At 37.2% G+C, this 17,821-nt stretch overlaps 1 protein-coding gene across 2 annotated transcripts in view; it reads right to left on the bottom strand.

Annotated features, from left to right (window-relative positions):
• The window catches only part of LOC113649062 (VPS10 domain-containing receptor SorCS1), a 212,479-nt gene that overhangs the window by 63,498 nt on the left and 131,160 nt on the right, over positions 1-17,821 (bottom strand). For both annotated transcript variants that reach the window (XR_003442055.2, XM_027156667.2), the window contains exon 3: positions 13,411-13,510. Coding sequence is in view for 1 of the 2 variants with exons in the window: in XM_027156667.2 (XP_027012468.2) it covers positions 13,411-13,510 (100 nt within the window). In the remaining variant the exon portion in view is untranslated. The remainder of the gene's footprint in view (positions 1-13,410; positions 13,511-17,821) is intronic.

The following is a 17,821-nucleotide window of genomic DNA, read 5'->3' as shown; positions in this document are numbered from 1 at the left end:
TGTCCTACAGTACATCACAAAAGTACATCAGAAAGTGAAAGTGACGTGACATACGGCTGTAAGTACGGTGACCCATACTCAGAATTCGTTCTCTGCATTTGACCCATCCAAAGTGCACACACACACCGATGAACACACACTCACCATGAACACACACCCGGAGCAGTGGGCAGCTATTTATGCTGCGGCGCCCGGGGAACAGTTGGGGGGGGGTCAGTGCCTTGCTCAAGGGCACCTCAGTCATGGCCTGCCCGAGACTCGAACCCACAACCTAAGGATTATGAGTCAGACTCTCTAACCATTAGGTCACAAATGCCTGACAATACACCATTATAATCTTACCTAACAAAGAGAAAAAATATGGACTACTATCCTTCCATGACCTGCGTTTCAACTCTGACACCCCCTGAGTCTCCGTTACAGGACCGTGACACAGATTCTCAGGGAGCATAAGAAGAGTGATTTCCATCCTGCCCAAATCTAATCCATCAAAAACTGTGCACCTGATGCCTGCTGCTTGACTGGTATTGCACCTGAGTCTGTCCCTTCATCTCTTAGGTGGTGAGCCAACAAAATATTGTTTCTTGTAGATACTTGCTTTGTAACACTACCCCCAGCACTAGCTCCAGGAATTGGTCCTGGAAACCATAATCCAGACACCTTATTTCTGGCATCTCATTTCAAATCTGCTCAACAATGATGGTCCTACTGGGGACATTATCCTCTTCATGATATAAGGCTCACCAAAGCATACAAGCACAAGACCTTCAGCACGGCAAGGGCTCAATCTACAAAGATAAAATGAGATGAAATTTCAAGGTTGATTTGGATTTGACGTGGATTTCAATTTTCCCAACATTACTGCACTCTTCCCATATGAAAAGGGGTTTTCCCAACTGGTATACTATTAATCGATGATGTTAATATTTCCATAGTGTACATAGAGAACTGTGCCACATGTCAGCTCCTGGCATGTACCGTTTATAACTGACATTCCTCGACACACTCGAATGGAATGCACAGCTCACTACAGCTATCTGAATCAAATGGTAATCATTTCTTATTTTCTTTCAATTTGTTCCTCTCACACTGCGTTGTAGCAAGAGGATAGGTCATGTATCAGAGACAAGGCTCGCTGTAGGGCCAGCAGCTGCCTGTGATTAATCTCTTTTAAATCGATTTTCTACAGCCTGGAGAAGTATGAAAATGGGACACTAAGGCTGAGTTCACTGCATGCAGTGATATTTGCCTGCATGACCTTTCGTTGGCGAGAGATAGAAGGAGAGAGAGAGAAAGAGAGAAAAAGAGAGAGACAGAGAGAGGGGGTAAGACAGCTGGGAGTTGAGAGCTTGCCATAGACCAGCTGAGAGTTTGAATGATTTCAATTGATAACATTGATGCAGAAGGGTGTGTGTGTGTGGTGGTGGTGGTGGTGGTGTGTGTGTGTGTGTGTGTGTGTGTGTGTGTGTGTGTGTGTGTGTGTGGTGGGGGGACCTTTGCAAGAAATTTAAAGAAATATCAAGGCATAAGCTAAAAAAAAAAGCTAATATTATTCCTATACACACATGAAAGTCTAGAAGAACGCATTCAAACCACGGATATAACAAACGACACACCCCAGACATAACCATCAAAATAATTATATTGACAGACAGTACATAAAGTATTTCCATATCATAAGTATGCTATAATGATTAATAACATACTCAAATCCTAAAAGAATGATATATAAGAGAATAGTAACAGACGGGTGGTGTGAAGCGAGTTACTGTAAACTCATTCATTCATTCATTACTTTCCAGTTAGTTTCTGTAATCAAATACTTTATAACAGGACATAACATAATAATAAAAAAAACCCCTTTGGGAACATTTCTCACTGCTGAGAACATAAAAAAAAATCTTGATATTAATGAATTAATGATATTCTTTCTAAAATGTTAACTCTCTTCTTACAAAGCAAAACGTATAGCAGACCTACGGCTATACGTTCATTGTTAATTTAATTAAGTCTTAAATTCCAGTTTAAAATTCTACGATTGTCCATCATTCGAGTCCTTATGAATGAGCTGCTTGTAAAAAAATGCTCTTTGTATGTACTGTATATATAATCGTGTGGTTTGCCTTGTAGCCAGCCCTCCTCTCAGACAAGAGAGATCATGCTCATTAAATTAGCAGAGAAAGCTTCATGTTCATTATTTTCTGATAATGGTTATTATGTCCTAGTGATTGAAATGTAAAAGGTTTAGTATTGACCTGTCCCTACAAACAAACACTATCACACCTTACCTAGTTTGTAGTTTTGCAGTTCAAACTTAGTCAGAGCGTCCATTATTTTTTGTCACTTAACAAGGCAAAGAATTGCCTGTTTATTTAAAAAGTGTCACTTGACATCACAGACAACCAACTCAATGATACAGTACCTTATTTTTAAGTCAGCATTTTTCTAAAGTCTCTAAAAGAACCTTTAACATCTACTGACTATAGATTTCGTTATGAAGCTGATTTTTTCATGTCTTCTCAACATGGAAGTGTGTATCGTTCTTAAGGATGCAACTCGGAGGCAAATGAGATGGATCACAGACTGCCTTACTGATACGCAACAGTATGTCAGGCTGATTAACTGCACTTCAGACACTATGGTCAGTAAGGGGACTGTGTTCTCTCTTGTACTGTTCACTCTATATACAGTACATCTGACACTTTGTTACTCGGCTGTGTCAGGGATGGACAGGAGGGGAGGTACAGAAGCTTGATTGAGGATGTTGTGAGGTGGTGTACGTCCAACTGTCTGCAGTTGAACACCTCCAAGACCAAGGAGATTGTGGTGGATCTTCATAGGAACAAAACCACAATGTCCATACACGAGGTTGATGTGGAGATGGTCAGGGCCTACAGATATCTGGGGCCACAGATGGATGATAGGCTGGACTAGATGATGAATAATGGTTACTGTGTTTGTGATAATCTTATTTTGTTGCTACAGGATGCTTGATTTTCCTCCAGGATAAATAAAGTAAGTAACTATCTATCTAGATTCAGAAGACTTCAACCGGAGAAGTGGACCAAAGATATCACAGACTCCTCAGAGCATTCACAGTATTCATAAGATAAGATTAATCTGTTTCTATCTTTTAATACTAACTCTATTGTTGGTACAATAGAAGCTTATAAGCTATTGTAAGCTTGCGTTTTAGCACGATTCCAAATTTCTCTGAAAACTCCTCTGACATGACAAACCAGAACTTTTCCACTTGCTATCATCATTAGTTATCACAGATTTAGTCTCAGACTCGTGCCTTTTACAATTTTGCCACCTCTTTGCACAGAGCCATGCACTGAATCCGTATCAGTGCTTCTAAATTATAAAGCCAAATAGGGCTGAAAAGACAAAGGTTAATTAAGCTCTAACTCTCAGCTGGCCCGCCCAGAGCACGGCAGCGTGTGTGGCTATGAATGCTTGAGTCTTCTCCAACATGTGACCGTATATAAGTACTCTTGAATAGAATATTAATGGAATGTAACTTTTCTTTCCATAGTTCTACACTACTGTTCAAAAGGTTTGGGATCACCTGGAAATTTCCTCGCTTTTCTAGTGGTGCATCGTGGCCTCACTCTCCTATTTCTGTTCTGACTAGAACCAGTTTGTGCTGTTCTATGTAGTAATTATGAGTAGTTCACAGCATGCTAAGATATGTTTTTACCATGAAATGAAAGGAAGTGTCAGGTGCGGGTGGAATAAAAAACGAACCCAAATGCAGGATAGCTTAACGAAAACAGGATTTAATAAAATTAATAAAAATAACACATAACACAAACTAGGACACCGACTAGACAAGACGAAGACAAACAGAGGATTCTGTGCTGCTCAAGGCAACGTGGCTCAACTAAATACTATTAACCATCAGACACATAAGGAACAGGTGTGCAGAGGCGGGGAAGAAAGAGACAAGGGCGGAGCAGACACGTGACACAAAACATAAACAAAAGCACGTGGCCAAAGTCCGGGCTAAGTTCTTACAGGAAGTTCTTTCTTTCTGGCCATTTTGAGCCGGAACCCAAACAAACCCTCCTGATTCTCCAGAAAGCAAGTTTTATTGCTCCTTTAATCACTACAACAGGTTTTTTTTAATGCTAGCACAATTTCAAAAGGGTTTTCAATTACCATTATAGAATGATTAAGTTGGATTAGCAAAAATAACATGAGATTGAAACAGAGGACTGATAATGGTCCTCTGCAACAATGTAGATCTTTCTTTAAAAATCATCTAATTAATTTTATGTTTTTGAAACGGATAAAAAGTTTTTTTTTGTTTTTCTTTTTTTTTTTTTTGCAAGACAAGGAAATTGCCGAATGATCCTAAACTTCTGAACGGCAAGGTATATTAGACTTTTTAGTGCTTTTATAAGCTTTTTAGTTGCAATCGTCACACTGTGCTTCAATCATCGTTCCTAATTTAAGAAGTGGTCAATGCTTGGTCTTGCTATAAGGCTAAGAACTTTGAAATCATAAAATATGAGCATCTGTACTATTCGTATGATTGCAAACTGCTAATCAAGCTGATTAGCGTTCTCTGTGCAGACTCTTACTTTTGCAAAAGGTACTTTACCCCAATTTTTCTCTCTCTTTTCATCCTGATCTGCCCCCTCATTTTTACAGAGATAGTGAATGTATGCTCTAGACCCCCAAATATATCTACTGTGCTGCTCATAGCTTTTAGAAGAAAATAGAAACAATATTATTTTTTTGGTCCATTGTCCTGAGTTTATGTCACAAGGATATAACCACAGATATAACAGCTAAAGGAATGCACAAAAATGTATTGGGAAACAAAAACCATTAAAACAATTAAATAAAAGGAGTCAGTCAAAGCTCCGATAGAGAGAAATCTTTGGAGGATCTCTAATGCGGTTATTCATACAAAATGTCATGAAAAGGACAAATGGAAGAAAAAAAAACCTCTCCCCAAAAAAAAGGTTAACAACCTTAGACACAGGACTCAAAGGAATGTTAATTAACAGTGTGACGTGGATAAAGTGCTAGGAAAACAGCTGGTAAATGAAAAGAATGAATGTTTCACATTTTGAAAGTTTCTTCTTGTATTGTCTCTGAACTTGGCAGAGAAGAAAGTGGAAAAAAGCACAGTGATGATTCATTTACTCTATACCTTCGATACCTAAGAAGGTTTTTGTATTTGTTTGTGTATCTCTTTCTGTTCCTGTCAAAATACACTGACAATGGGCAGGGTAGGGGGGGAGGCGAGAAGGCATCAGGGCCACAAAACATAATCGAATCTTCAGGAATGAGTGGTGAAAGGTCGGCGAGGCAGAGGCAAATGGGTGACAGGAGCTCCTATGGATCCTTCACATCAGCAGGAGAAATGTCAGCCTGCAACCTGAGCTAAATGAGCAAACAACTCACACAGGACTGAGAGGTTCTAAGTAAATCCATGGTGTTGTTGAAACATGTCCAGCTCAAGGCACTATTAAGCAAGCGGTAAATCATGAATCAGTAGATGGAAGGATGGATGGAAGGATGGATGAATGGTTGGATGGTTGAACGGATGGTCGGATGGATGGATGGTCGGATCTATGAATGGTCGGATGGATGGATGGATGGATGGATGGATGGATGGATGGATGGATGGTCGGATGGATGGATGGATGAATGAATGGATGGATGGATGGTCGGATGGATGGATGGATGAACGGATGGATGGTTGGCTGGATGGATGAATGTATAGATGAGGTCACAAGCTTTTGGCAATTAACCACCAACAAACAAAAATATGAATTAGGCGTTTGAGGACCGCTCATTTTTACCCAGACATTAAAAATAAAATTCATAGTAAAAACTATTAAGAAAATCTCAATTTAATACAATTATCAGCTGTACACAGGAAACAAAATACCAGCTTCAGCGCTTTTTTATGCTACACTGTACGTGGAAAATAAAATCAGTGCAATAAATAAAAAAAATTATAAAATAAATATGGCTACAGACTACACCAAAGCAGTTGTTGGGTGAAATTGTTGATTTGGAAACTGGAAGCTTGCAACCTGGTACAAAATCTCCGTACAGCTGCTGCTGTAGGATGTAACCTACAGTGTTATCTATAAGGTTAACTGTTGTTAAACATTGTTGGCATCAAAAAAAAACAAGTCTGAACTGACCACTTTTTGAGCTGGCAAGGGCCACTAATTACATTCAAGCCTTGCTAAGAGGGTTTTGATCAGGGATGTCTAATCTCATCCTCAGAGGCTCAGTGTGGTTGTAGGTTTTTGTTCTAATTAATCAGGAGCCACACTTGATTCCACTCGTTTAATCAGTTGGTCTTGGCTTTCAATAAAAAAAAATAAATCAGATGTTGTTTTGCTTGGCTTTACATTCTGTATTAGATTGGACAACCCAGGTTTTTCTTTCTCTCAATGGAACTGACTATGATAATATTATTGAAATATGTCTACAGAGTAAACGTATTCATTTCAGTTGACTAGAAACGTCTAGATCAGTGGTGTCTAATCTTATCTGCCAAGGGAAGGTGCGAGTGCAGGTTTTTGTTCTAATCTAGCAGGAGCTACATCTGATTCTACCTGATGAATCATTTGGTCTTGGCTTTAACACTGTAGATGCGATATGGTTTCTTCTTGGTTGGAATGAGAACTTTCACCCACCAGCTCTGTCTATAATCTGTAGAATACCAACCTGCGTTCTTTACCATCTGCTTTCATCTCTTTACCATCTGCCTTACTGTCAGTTACAGGCTTTTTTTCTAGCTTTCAATGTTTATTATCTCTACTTCCACCTTAACACTAAATCTTAAATATAATATGGTTGATTAGCATCTAATACTGGAGTAATAAACAACGACCTCCTAATGAATTGATGACTTCACTGACTTTTTTGTTGACACTCCTAGTTAAGTGCTCTTATTGAATTTGAATTATGTAATGAAGTACTGTATAAAGTGCAGTATGATCCCAAAGAGATGCTTCACATACAGGCTAATTGTCTCATTCTCAGCTCTTTACTGGTCAAATGTCACTTCTGATTTGCTTTATATGTTACTGGAATGCAGAGACCTTCACACACACATACACACACTCTCTAAAGGCAGGTTGTATGGCATCTTTTAAGGCACGTTTTATTTATTTATTTTTTCTGACATAGGGTAGTGTCTTGCAAAATGCTGTGTGTCTATGTCATGGACTACAAATGAATATTTCTTCCCCGGCTGCACGGTGCATTTTGAGATTTTGCCTAAGGGCCAACAGATGTTCAGCTTTTTATTTATTTTTTTATTTGTATTATTTTTGGAGTGTGTCAGAGGCGATACTGTTAACTTCCATCATGGCATAAAAAACTCTTTCTCATTTCACTGATTTTACTATCAGCACGAGATTTAGTCTGAATACTGTTTAAATTTCTATGCAAGGCAGAAAGCAAGACGAGAGAAAGGCTTAATGTTTATCTGTGAATTTCTGTACCTGATATACTGTATTATGTGAAGTATATTTGAAGAATATTTGTAAATATGAAATTAATAAATATAATAAAGAAATATTCCTCACAATAAAAAAAAATAAATAATGAATGAATTCATTTCAATGTATTTTTATTTATTTATTTATTTTTATTCTTTTTATAGACTCAAAGGTTTAGGTTTCTAAGAACTAGGTTAGCAGTAATAAGTAAAGGATTTAAACTGTGTAAATGGAACTGTTGAAGTGTAAAGGCTCTGTAATCTGTTTAAATCAATTTCCATCTTTATTCATTCTTATAAAAAAGTAAATGTATTTTAGACTAAAAGAAACCCTGAAGCATCCACAGAACAGAATCTCAGGGCATTAGTATTACTTTTATCTTTAGTGAAGCATTTTTTTTTTCATTTATGTATGTATGTACGTACATATGTATGTATTTATGCATGTATATGCATTTATTTATTTATTTTTAACTACCCCTGGTATAACCGCTGATGCTATAACATAGGACCCCTGGTATAACCGATTTTGTTGGTGTTTTTGTTTGTTTGTTTGTTTGTTTATTTGTTTGGCTGGTTAGTTGGTTTATTTATTTGTTACCAACTAGGACAAACTCGATTCGCTGATTTGAAAAATGTAAGCTTTTTTCAAGATCCCAAGAGTGGATCACTAGCTATGAACTGATCCCGAAATCCTTCGGCCACTAGTGCAACTTAAAATGTAGCCTTTAACATAAAAAATAATAATTAATTGGGAAAGTTTGTCTTTAGAGGACTCTGAAGCATTAACCCCAGACCTGATGTCTTGAGTACATCCCAGAGTACATCAGGACCAAGGGGTTATATGAGTTTTACATATGCAAATAGGTCAAGGCTGGGTTCATGTTTCAACACCAACTGCACTGCAAATTAGTCACTATTATAAAAAATTCAAACCGGTCTCGCTTAAACAGAGCAAAACATCTGCAGTCATAATAATGCTAATGATTATGAGGTCAATGCTAACCAAGCCGGCCCTGTGTGTGCTTTGTCTGGTCGGTGGAAAGCGTCGGTCGGGGCTGGCTAAAAATTTTTTAATTATTTATTTTAGAAAGAGTGATTGTTCAGTAAAAAAGGAAATGTTTTGGATCATGAAACTGGATGGAGAGCACTCATGTACAACACTGTGCATGGGCGAAGACACGGACCTTAACAGGGTTATAAAAACACAGCACTGTGGGCAACATCGTTTTACTAGCCAATAAAAAAAAATATACTTATTACTCCTTAGAAAACAATAGAATACACAGAGCCTCATAATGCTGTTGATCGCAATCCAATTCATTTTTAATTTTCAGTTTTATTACCTAATTTTGCCTCAGAGACTCAGGGAACAATACTTGTACATCTTGTGCAAATCTATAACTACGACTATACATCAGAGAGAGTAGTGCCTAAGGGAGCAATTGTCATGATTTCAACTTTTCAGCATGGGTAAACTTTATAGCTCTCAGCTTGAAGGAGAAAATTATATAGCTTCACTACACTGTGCATTTATTTGCCAAAATGGCTTTCCCAAAATCTACAAGTTGAAATTTCTGAGCTATTTCAATTTATCAACAGCTCATAAGAAGCTGCCTGTTAACTGCTATAATACTTTGTCTAGTGGACAATCCAATCAGCAAATATGGGCAGTAATGCGGAACATTTGAGGCTCACCTCATTTCTGGAGGAAAAAAGCATCACTATTTCCTAAAGAAAAAATGACATACTAGAAATTATATTGCACTCATTTTCTATTATACTGTATATATATATTCATCAAATTGTTCATTCTTCTCATTCTCATTCTCAATCTCAAGTTTCGAGGCCACAACACCAATCCTGGTGGGAAAGTGTCCTGCTCTAAAGACATATCTACTGTACGAAGAACAATCACCAAGATTTGCTTGATCTTGCAAAACAGATCTAAAAGTCTCAAATCGTCAGTTGTATCTCATTTAGGCTAAAAAAAAAAAAAGGAAATTATAAACCTCATTATAATTAATCACTTAATTCGTTACTTTTCATACAAGTCTTCGGCCAATGCTAAAGTTTGAGGAACCTGTAAAGACACGCTATACTGTATAATCAAAAGCATTCGGACCTCTGTATTAGCTTCTGATTAAACCAAACACACGAGAATTAATGCGACCCTATTGCAGTTATAACAACCTCCATTCTTTTGTGACTTCTTGAAAGAAGATCCCAAGATCTTGCCGGGTTGCCCCAAAGGTGTACAATGAGGTTAAGGTTTTTGAGTTCCTCAACAAAAAAAACATTAAACTTAATTGACCTTGCCTTGTCCATAGGTTGAGTCATTCTGTATAGGAACAGGAAAGGGCTTTCAAAAAACCGTTGCCACAAATTGCGAAGCAAACAATTGTCTAATATATCTTTATATGCTATCGCATTAACTTTGGCCCTAGGGGGCGCTAATTCTGAAAAAAAAAAACATTATCCTCACTCACCAAGCTTTACTCTTGGCACTATGCATTCTATGCATGCATTGTGCACATAATCCTAATGTCTACCAAATCCAGATTCTTCCATCAGACTGCCTGAATCGTGATTCATCACTTTACGGAAATCGCTGCTCCAAAGTTCATTGGCTGTCTGCTTTACAACACTCCAACTGATGCAGGGCTGATCTAGGGAGGCAAACATTTCATGAACTGATATGTAGCAAACATGACATCGTTTCTCAGTGCCTACCATTTTACTGCCACACAGCTATGTGCTTGTTTTTATACACCTGTTAGCTCGGGCTTGGCTAAAACACCTAAAGTCAATAATGTGGGTTACAGTTACACCAAATTAAAAGCGATAGTGAAATCCCTTTTCTTCTTTAATTCTCATTCTGTCTTAGCTTTTATGGAGCTGTGGTTGTTACTATATGAAAATGAGCTACGTGCACCTTGCTTTGCACCTTCTGGGTAAGTGACATTCAACCTAGATATGCGAGTACAAATCAAACCAACTTGTGTTTAAATTTTGACATACAAAAAAAGACTGATAAACAAAGCACATGATGTATCAAATCAGTTCAAACTCGATATTCACATAGGCTTGGTTTGCTGCACCTGGAACTGAAAATCTGATAATCAGTTAATCCTATAAATACTGTATTTGATAACAGGCTTCTGACACTTATAAATATGAGACGGATATTACCATGCAGAGCGATGACACCGTAGCTAATCATAAGGTCATGCTTCTTGGTCCAATATATGCCTTCTAAAGTTAATCTCCATGAGCGAATCTTCATTCGTGTTCAAACAGATGCGCACTGTTAGCCTTTTATTTTTTGTCGTTTAATTTTTTTTTTCCTGACACAGACCTACAAGGAACTGTGTTTAGTGTCAGTGTAATCCTTAATTATCATGTAGCTCCAGGCGTAGCTTTATGTGATCACTGAGAAGCAGTGAGAGGAACTAGTGGCAGACGTGTTCCATCTTCATTACAGAGCTCTCCTTAATGAACAGGGGGAAAAAAAGCTCTCTGCTGAAAACTCAGGAAAATTAAATAGAAAGGGGGAAAAAGTGTTGTTTTTTCTCATGCATGAACTGGCCTTGATTACGTTTCCTTTGTATACTGTATTTGGTCATTTTTTTGGTTATATTTTGTAAAAAATAACATGTCGTGTCTACATAAATGTGTATAGTGAAATTTGACAGTACTGTGTTTTAGTGGGTGATAACGAATAAACACATTCTTTTAAAACAAAATGAAATACCCGTATTAAAAAAATGTAATAAAAATCATGAAACAGGATTCAAATATGTTGTGAAGCCGACAGATGGATGCCAGCACAGATATTCTGCTTTTATTAAAACCAGCATAGCAGATGATTGATGAATTGCAAACTATAGAAGACTTCCTAAAATCAGGAATGTGTTCGATTCGGTACCTATAAATATGTTCGGCTGTGGATTCGGTACTTATAAATATATAGGATGTATGTAATATAAAAACATTCTATACATTCTAGAATGTCATCATTAGATTAAACTCAAAGGTTTTTATTTTCTTTTTAAACCTTCAACAAGTTCATCTATTCAGGTGTAGTTAAATACGGACCGTTCAACCACAAGGCAGAATGCAGGTTTTTCGTGACAGTCCCAACGCAGTATGGGATAGCGCATTGTCCGTTGTTGGCAGAAGCAGTAGCCCATCTGGGCATTTCTCACCTACTGATTTATGATACTGAGAACTCCGACAGTCTACTCCTGTGGCTTTGTGTTTTCTACCTTCTATACAGTAGCTAGCTTGGCTATTCCCATGCAATTAAGCATATAAAGGATCAGACTTGTCCTAGACACCGAAAAAAAAAGTTGAGCATGAAGTTGAGATTATTTTAAGAGCAGAGTATGTGAGCAGGGAAAGGTCCCTGAGGTCATGAGCTGTCATGGGAGCTGTACTGTTATCTCACACAACGGAAACAAAGTGTAAGCGTACGACCAAAAAGCTGTTTTATTTGTGTAAAATCACACCTCAATTAAGTTCAATTAAATCAAATCACAGTTTAATTAACAACCGTACAGAAGCTACAAATTTGTTACCAGCTTCTTATTATATCTTATTAGGAAATAAGTGTGTAATAAGTGAATATGCTGATGCAATTAACGTTTAAAATAATACATCTGTATGTCATATTATGTCATGCAAAGAATAATTCTTGATGAAATTTCCGCTATGCCGAGATTGTTGAATCTGAGCTCATTATGTTATAATGATGGGTGAAAGATTGTGGTATCGATGGCGGGATTTAAACGTTTTTTCCTCTATGTTCAACTCCAGCCTGGATAGTGATGTCTTTATTTTTATTTTTGGGACTTTTATTTTATCTTATTTTATTTAGAACAGGTGAGAAAGGAAAAGAAAAGAAAAGAAAAGGTAATAAGAGTAACAAGAGTGATACGAAGTATGAAGTGGGGATTTTACCTTGATAATACTTAATAATAGCCTCGATAATGGCTGAAATATATAACAAAATATTCATTGTCAAATAAATACTTACAGTAATTTAAGTAACTTATTGTGATTTAGAGGCTTTAACACTGAAAAAAGTCCTTGTTAAATATTATAAGAAATAATATGTTAAAAGTGAAAAACACTATTATTAAGTATGAAGGATTAATGCAATATAAAGCAGTATTTGCTGTAAAACTATTTAGAGTGAGACTTGAATGAGAGAGTAGAATGGGAAGAATTTGCACATAAATAATAATCAAGTCCTTAATTAACACGTACTTATGTACTGATTAAATACTTTATATTAAAAAATAAGTATTGGTGTATTAGTTAGTAAATGTTTGAAAATGTCAGCTCGAGGGGAATCTGTGCTATGCAGGTCCCACAGTAAATGCCAGAGACACATTCTGTCTTCATTACAAGGCTATAATTAATGAGGAAGAAAAACGAGCCCTGTGTGACTGAGAAAAGGGGATTTGAGGAGGGATAAAAGGACAAGGGAGGAGCGAGACTAATGGTTTGTGCCGTCATTCGATGAGCTGCAGGAGCCTCTGGGCCGTAAATTTGAACCCTCTTGTCTCGCCTTTGATTAAAACACTGCAAATTTACAACTCTCTTCCACGCAGTTCATAACTCAGAGGCCCTGTGAGACAGAAACTACAGGCTTATCAATATGAATGAAGTGCAAGTGTTTTGCCTTGAATGCTACCAAATCTCATGATGAAAATGTTCTTCTATCACATGTTCTATTGGATGTACAGTATTTATGAGTTCTTTTATTGTAGTGATCATATCATATAAAAAGGTAATGAATATATTAGCTAATATACATTCAAGCTGAGAGGCAGCTTTTTTTCTGCTAGGTGTCCTTACCACATTTTAATAATCAGACACTAAAATATTTATACGTAGTGAGGATTAGAAGCAAGACTTACCTTTCGCTTGTTATTTGGGCTGACGTACAAGTAACTAAGAATGGTTTTCACCCCGACTTTCTCATTAAGCTTCTCGTAAGTGGTTCCGTAGTCAGTTGACCTGCAAGTTAATGAGAGAGCACAATGAAGACTCTGTGAATTGCTTGTCACAATTTAAGTCCAACCATGTCTTGAGTGGTTGAGGACCATGCATTCAATTAAATCATTCAGTTTATTTTCCAGTTTTAAAAAATGTTATTAGAACACTTAATTGTCTGTACCGATAAATATGAATGAGTTAATTATCCACTGGAGAATTTGCATGTGTCCTCAATGTCAAAGTTCATATCTAGTTCATCGAAGTTGAAGCTGTTATTTATTATGTCTCATGCATAGCTAACCAGACGATGTTGATTCATTCTTGTCGCTGTGAACGACTACGACACCCTACCTTGTGCGATAAATACTTTCTCCTTCAGTCTTTCAGCAGAAATTAAAGAATGCCGAGAAATATAACATAAAATACTGTCAGAGCTTAGAATTTCATGTGCTCTTATTTCTTACAATGCAATTAACCAACACATGCACATTTAGAAAAGGAGGCACAGATGCACATTCAAAAAAGGAGGTAAAAATTTAAGCAGCCAGTGATGATGTCTGTATGGGAGTTTCCCAAATCGTACATATACTATATTCTATGTCATTGTAGAGTATAATTTCAATTTAATTCAAATGTATTTGTATAGCGCTTTTAAAAATGGACATTGTCTCAAAACAGCTTTACAGAACATAAGAAACATAAAACAAAATAGACAATGTTTATTATACAAAGATTATTATTATACAAAATTTCAAGATTAATATTAGACTTAAAATATTGATTAAATATAGACTATTTAAATGTGTTTGTATTTATCCCCAATAAACAAGCCTGAGGTGACTGAGGTGATTGTGGTGAGGAAAAACTCCCTTAGATGGAAGAGGAAGAAACCTTGAGAGGAACCAGACTCAAAAGTGAACCTCATCCTCATTTGGGTGACCCTGGAGGGTGTGATAATAAACTGTTACAAACAGCGAAGATTGTCATCATGAATAATGTCCTTTCTACACTCGTATACAGTCTGTGTATACAATTGTGTTTCGATTAAGGGGTTGTTGTCCTCAAAGTCCAGAAGAACTACCATGTAGTTGCACAAGAAAAAAAAAAAGTTCAATTAGACCATATTGTAAGGTATATATTGTAAATATTTTAATATTTCACTGTATTCTGCTACGACTAGCAGCATCACATTACATAAGATTTACGTCACTTGCCTTCTTATAATGCAGCCTTACAGGCAACTCAATGTAGATATAGAACACAAATAGATGCTCAAAATGTAATATACAGAAACTCTACGAATTACGATAGCTTGACTAACAAATTTTTAATCTTATATTGGGTGATAGCGATACGACTAAATTGTAAAAATACTTGAAATTTCACTTGGCAGGCAATCGTGGCAGTGTATGTGGTATGATATGTTGGGCTCCTGCCTTGTTGCCTTGTGAGATGCCTTGCCTTAGTCTCAATAGAGATCGACAAAGTGCAGTTGTCTTAGTGTACGAGTGTGCAATTTTTGTTTTCTGCTTCTTCACCATCACCATCCTCATCTTACAACTAAGTTAATGTAGCGATCAACAACATAATGTTGTTCGAGTATGCAGACGTTAAACAGAATCTCGATGGGTACAATACGATACAATACTTCAATGCATGTATGATAAGTAGCATTAGCAATTTCATTTACATTTCTGCCATTTAGCAGGCACCCTTATCCAGAGTGACTTACATTTTATTTCATTATACACCTGAGCAAATGAGGGATAAGGGCCTTGCTCAGGGGCCCAACAGTGGTGGACCTGGGACCTGGGAGTCCAACACCTTAACCACTAGGCTACCTCATCCCTCATTTTAGGGCTAACAATCCATTAGACGAATGTATGCTACCCTATACTGAATCCCAATTTTTTAGACTCCTTGGAAGGCTAGATCATGGTTTGACTTTTGATATTTTCTAGTTATGATGGGGTCATGGTAACGCATCTCCTTCGTAACGGAGAATAGCTTTAAACGTCTGTTTAAGATAGTTAGATGCACACGTTTCATCTAGAAATCATCGTACAAACTCTAACATTTAATGTTTCACCTCCAACAGTGAAAAGGAAGAAAATTGCTTTAAAAGATTTCGTACATTTACATTTCGTACATTTACATTTACTTATGGAAAAACATTTTAAACTGGTTCCTTAACCAAAGCAGCATTACCTAATAACATTTAACCTAATAACAATAAAAACAAAAACATTTATATTTCATTTTCAACATGTAATTTTGGTAAAATGTTTCTATTTCCAAAAGTATTTGTAAATTTTGTCTATTTTGTACAATTTACTACAGCAAAATGCAGTGTTTTCTCCCAGACCACGACACAGGGATGCAGCACAGGGATGCTAAATAAAGTGTGTAGAGAATGTGTTTTATTACTTATATGATCAACTAATTAATTTATAATCTAGAACAGAAGTGTCCAGTCTTATTAACCAAAAGCTTGAGGTTGAGCTTGGCTTTCAATAAAATATCCAATGTGGCTTCGGCTTAGTTGGAATGAAAACCTACAGAACAGCCACACCAGCCATTTCTGGACACCCGTGATCTAGGATTAAATTCTGAAATGTTGCCATGCTGTGAGATGCTGCTTCAAGCGACATCCTCCTCTCAGCTAACATTACTTGTCATTACCTTCACACATATTGCAATCTGCTAAAAAAAAAAATAAACAGTATGTGATTTCCACCAAAATGTCCCCTCTGCCCCTTTAAACGTTCAATTATGTTTCGATTGAGTGACTCAGACATTGGCCTCAGTGTCCCCAAAATAGATGACAGGGGTAGTTTTCTATATTCCAGACACAAAGATATCTCAGGATGACAAAACATGCATAGAGTTTGCAGAAAACAGCCTCAGCACACCATTTGACCTTGTTTGCAAAGGTCAAGGCATTTTACCTCTACAATTTATACACTCAGAAGTGTTCACAGTGATTACCACTGAGAGGGGGGTAATCGGCTTCAGTGTGCTGTTACAGAAGGGCCAACTCTTTTATTATGATTTTTTTCCCTCAGCACATATCTGAGGTCACTGGCTTAGAGGCAAACCTGGGATATGGTACTCTCAGGAACTCTCAATAAGTTTAATATATGGCATCATTTTAAAGGGAAAATATATCCATATACTGTTTGTTTGGGTTTTTTTTTTTTTTGGATTGATATTGGCTTTATGGGCTTATGAAAGAAGTCCAGAGAGCTTTTGCTTTTCCCCTTTGTATGTGTCTTTTTGTTCTCTTCTCAGTACAAGGGCTTGCACATAAATTGTGTAAGTTCTATGTATTGTACATTGTACATTTGTTTTCTGAGGTATAGTATTAATTAAAAAGATTCTCTATCACAAAAAAAGGGTCCTTTGTATAGTTAAAATTCTAGCTTTCAAAAAAGGATCTACTTAGAACTTATTGTCAATGGGAAACCCTCAGTTGCAGGGATCTACATAGAATCCTACAGAGTTCCCCAAGAGAATCACAGGATGTCTGAATTAAACCTTTTTCCCCTTAGTGGAGCTTTCTAAAGGGCTTCTGTGTGAAGTCTTAGCTGAAAAGTAAACTTTCTTATATAACCTTTAATGTTTCCCCAGTTAAGGTTTTTCTCACGCACACACACACACACACACACACACACACACGCAAACATTTACTCCATGCAGTAATCAACTATGTACTGTAAGGTGCTATACTGTAGGCTCTATATTCCATTTCCCTTTTTACAAGCTATACGACAATCTGGCACACACCTCTGTTTAACCAGAGAAATATCCGTACAGTCGGAAGGGAAACACTATAAGACAGAAAAAAGGCCACAAGGGGCAGTTTAGTGTTGGAACTGCATTGAGACATTACCTCACATATTTACATTTACATGTCTCATTTAGCAGACACCCTTATCCAGAATGACTTTCTGCCACTTTATCCGAACTTCTCAGGTCACGGGGAGCCTGTGCCTATCTCAGACGTCATCGGGCATTGAGGCAGGATACACCCTGGACGGAGTGCCAACCCATCGCATCTGTCTTTGGACCGGGGGAGGAAACCGGAGTACCCGGAGGAAACCCCCTGAGGCACGGGAAGAACATGCAAACTCCACACACACAAGGCGGAGGCGGGAATCGAACCCCCAAATCTGGAGGTGTGAGGCGAACATGCTAACCACTAAGCCACCGTGCCCCCTCGACTTAATATTTTATTTATTTAAATTTATACAACTGAGAAATTGAAGATTAAGGGCCCAGTAAGGGCCCAGTAGTCCAGCGCCTTAACAAATATGCTACCACAACCTTTGT

The sequence above is a fragment of the Tachysurus fulvidraco genome, chromosome 18, assembly GCF_022655615.1.
Source record: "Tachysurus fulvidraco isolate hzauxx_2018 chromosome 18, HZAU_PFXX_2.0, whole genome shotgun sequence".
NCBI classification, from domain to species: Eukaryota; Metazoa; Chordata; class Actinopteri; order Siluriformes; family Bagridae; genus Tachysurus; species Tachysurus fulvidraco.
Note: the sequence above shows the minus strand (reverse complement) of the source record. Positions and strands in the feature narration are given on the sequence as shown.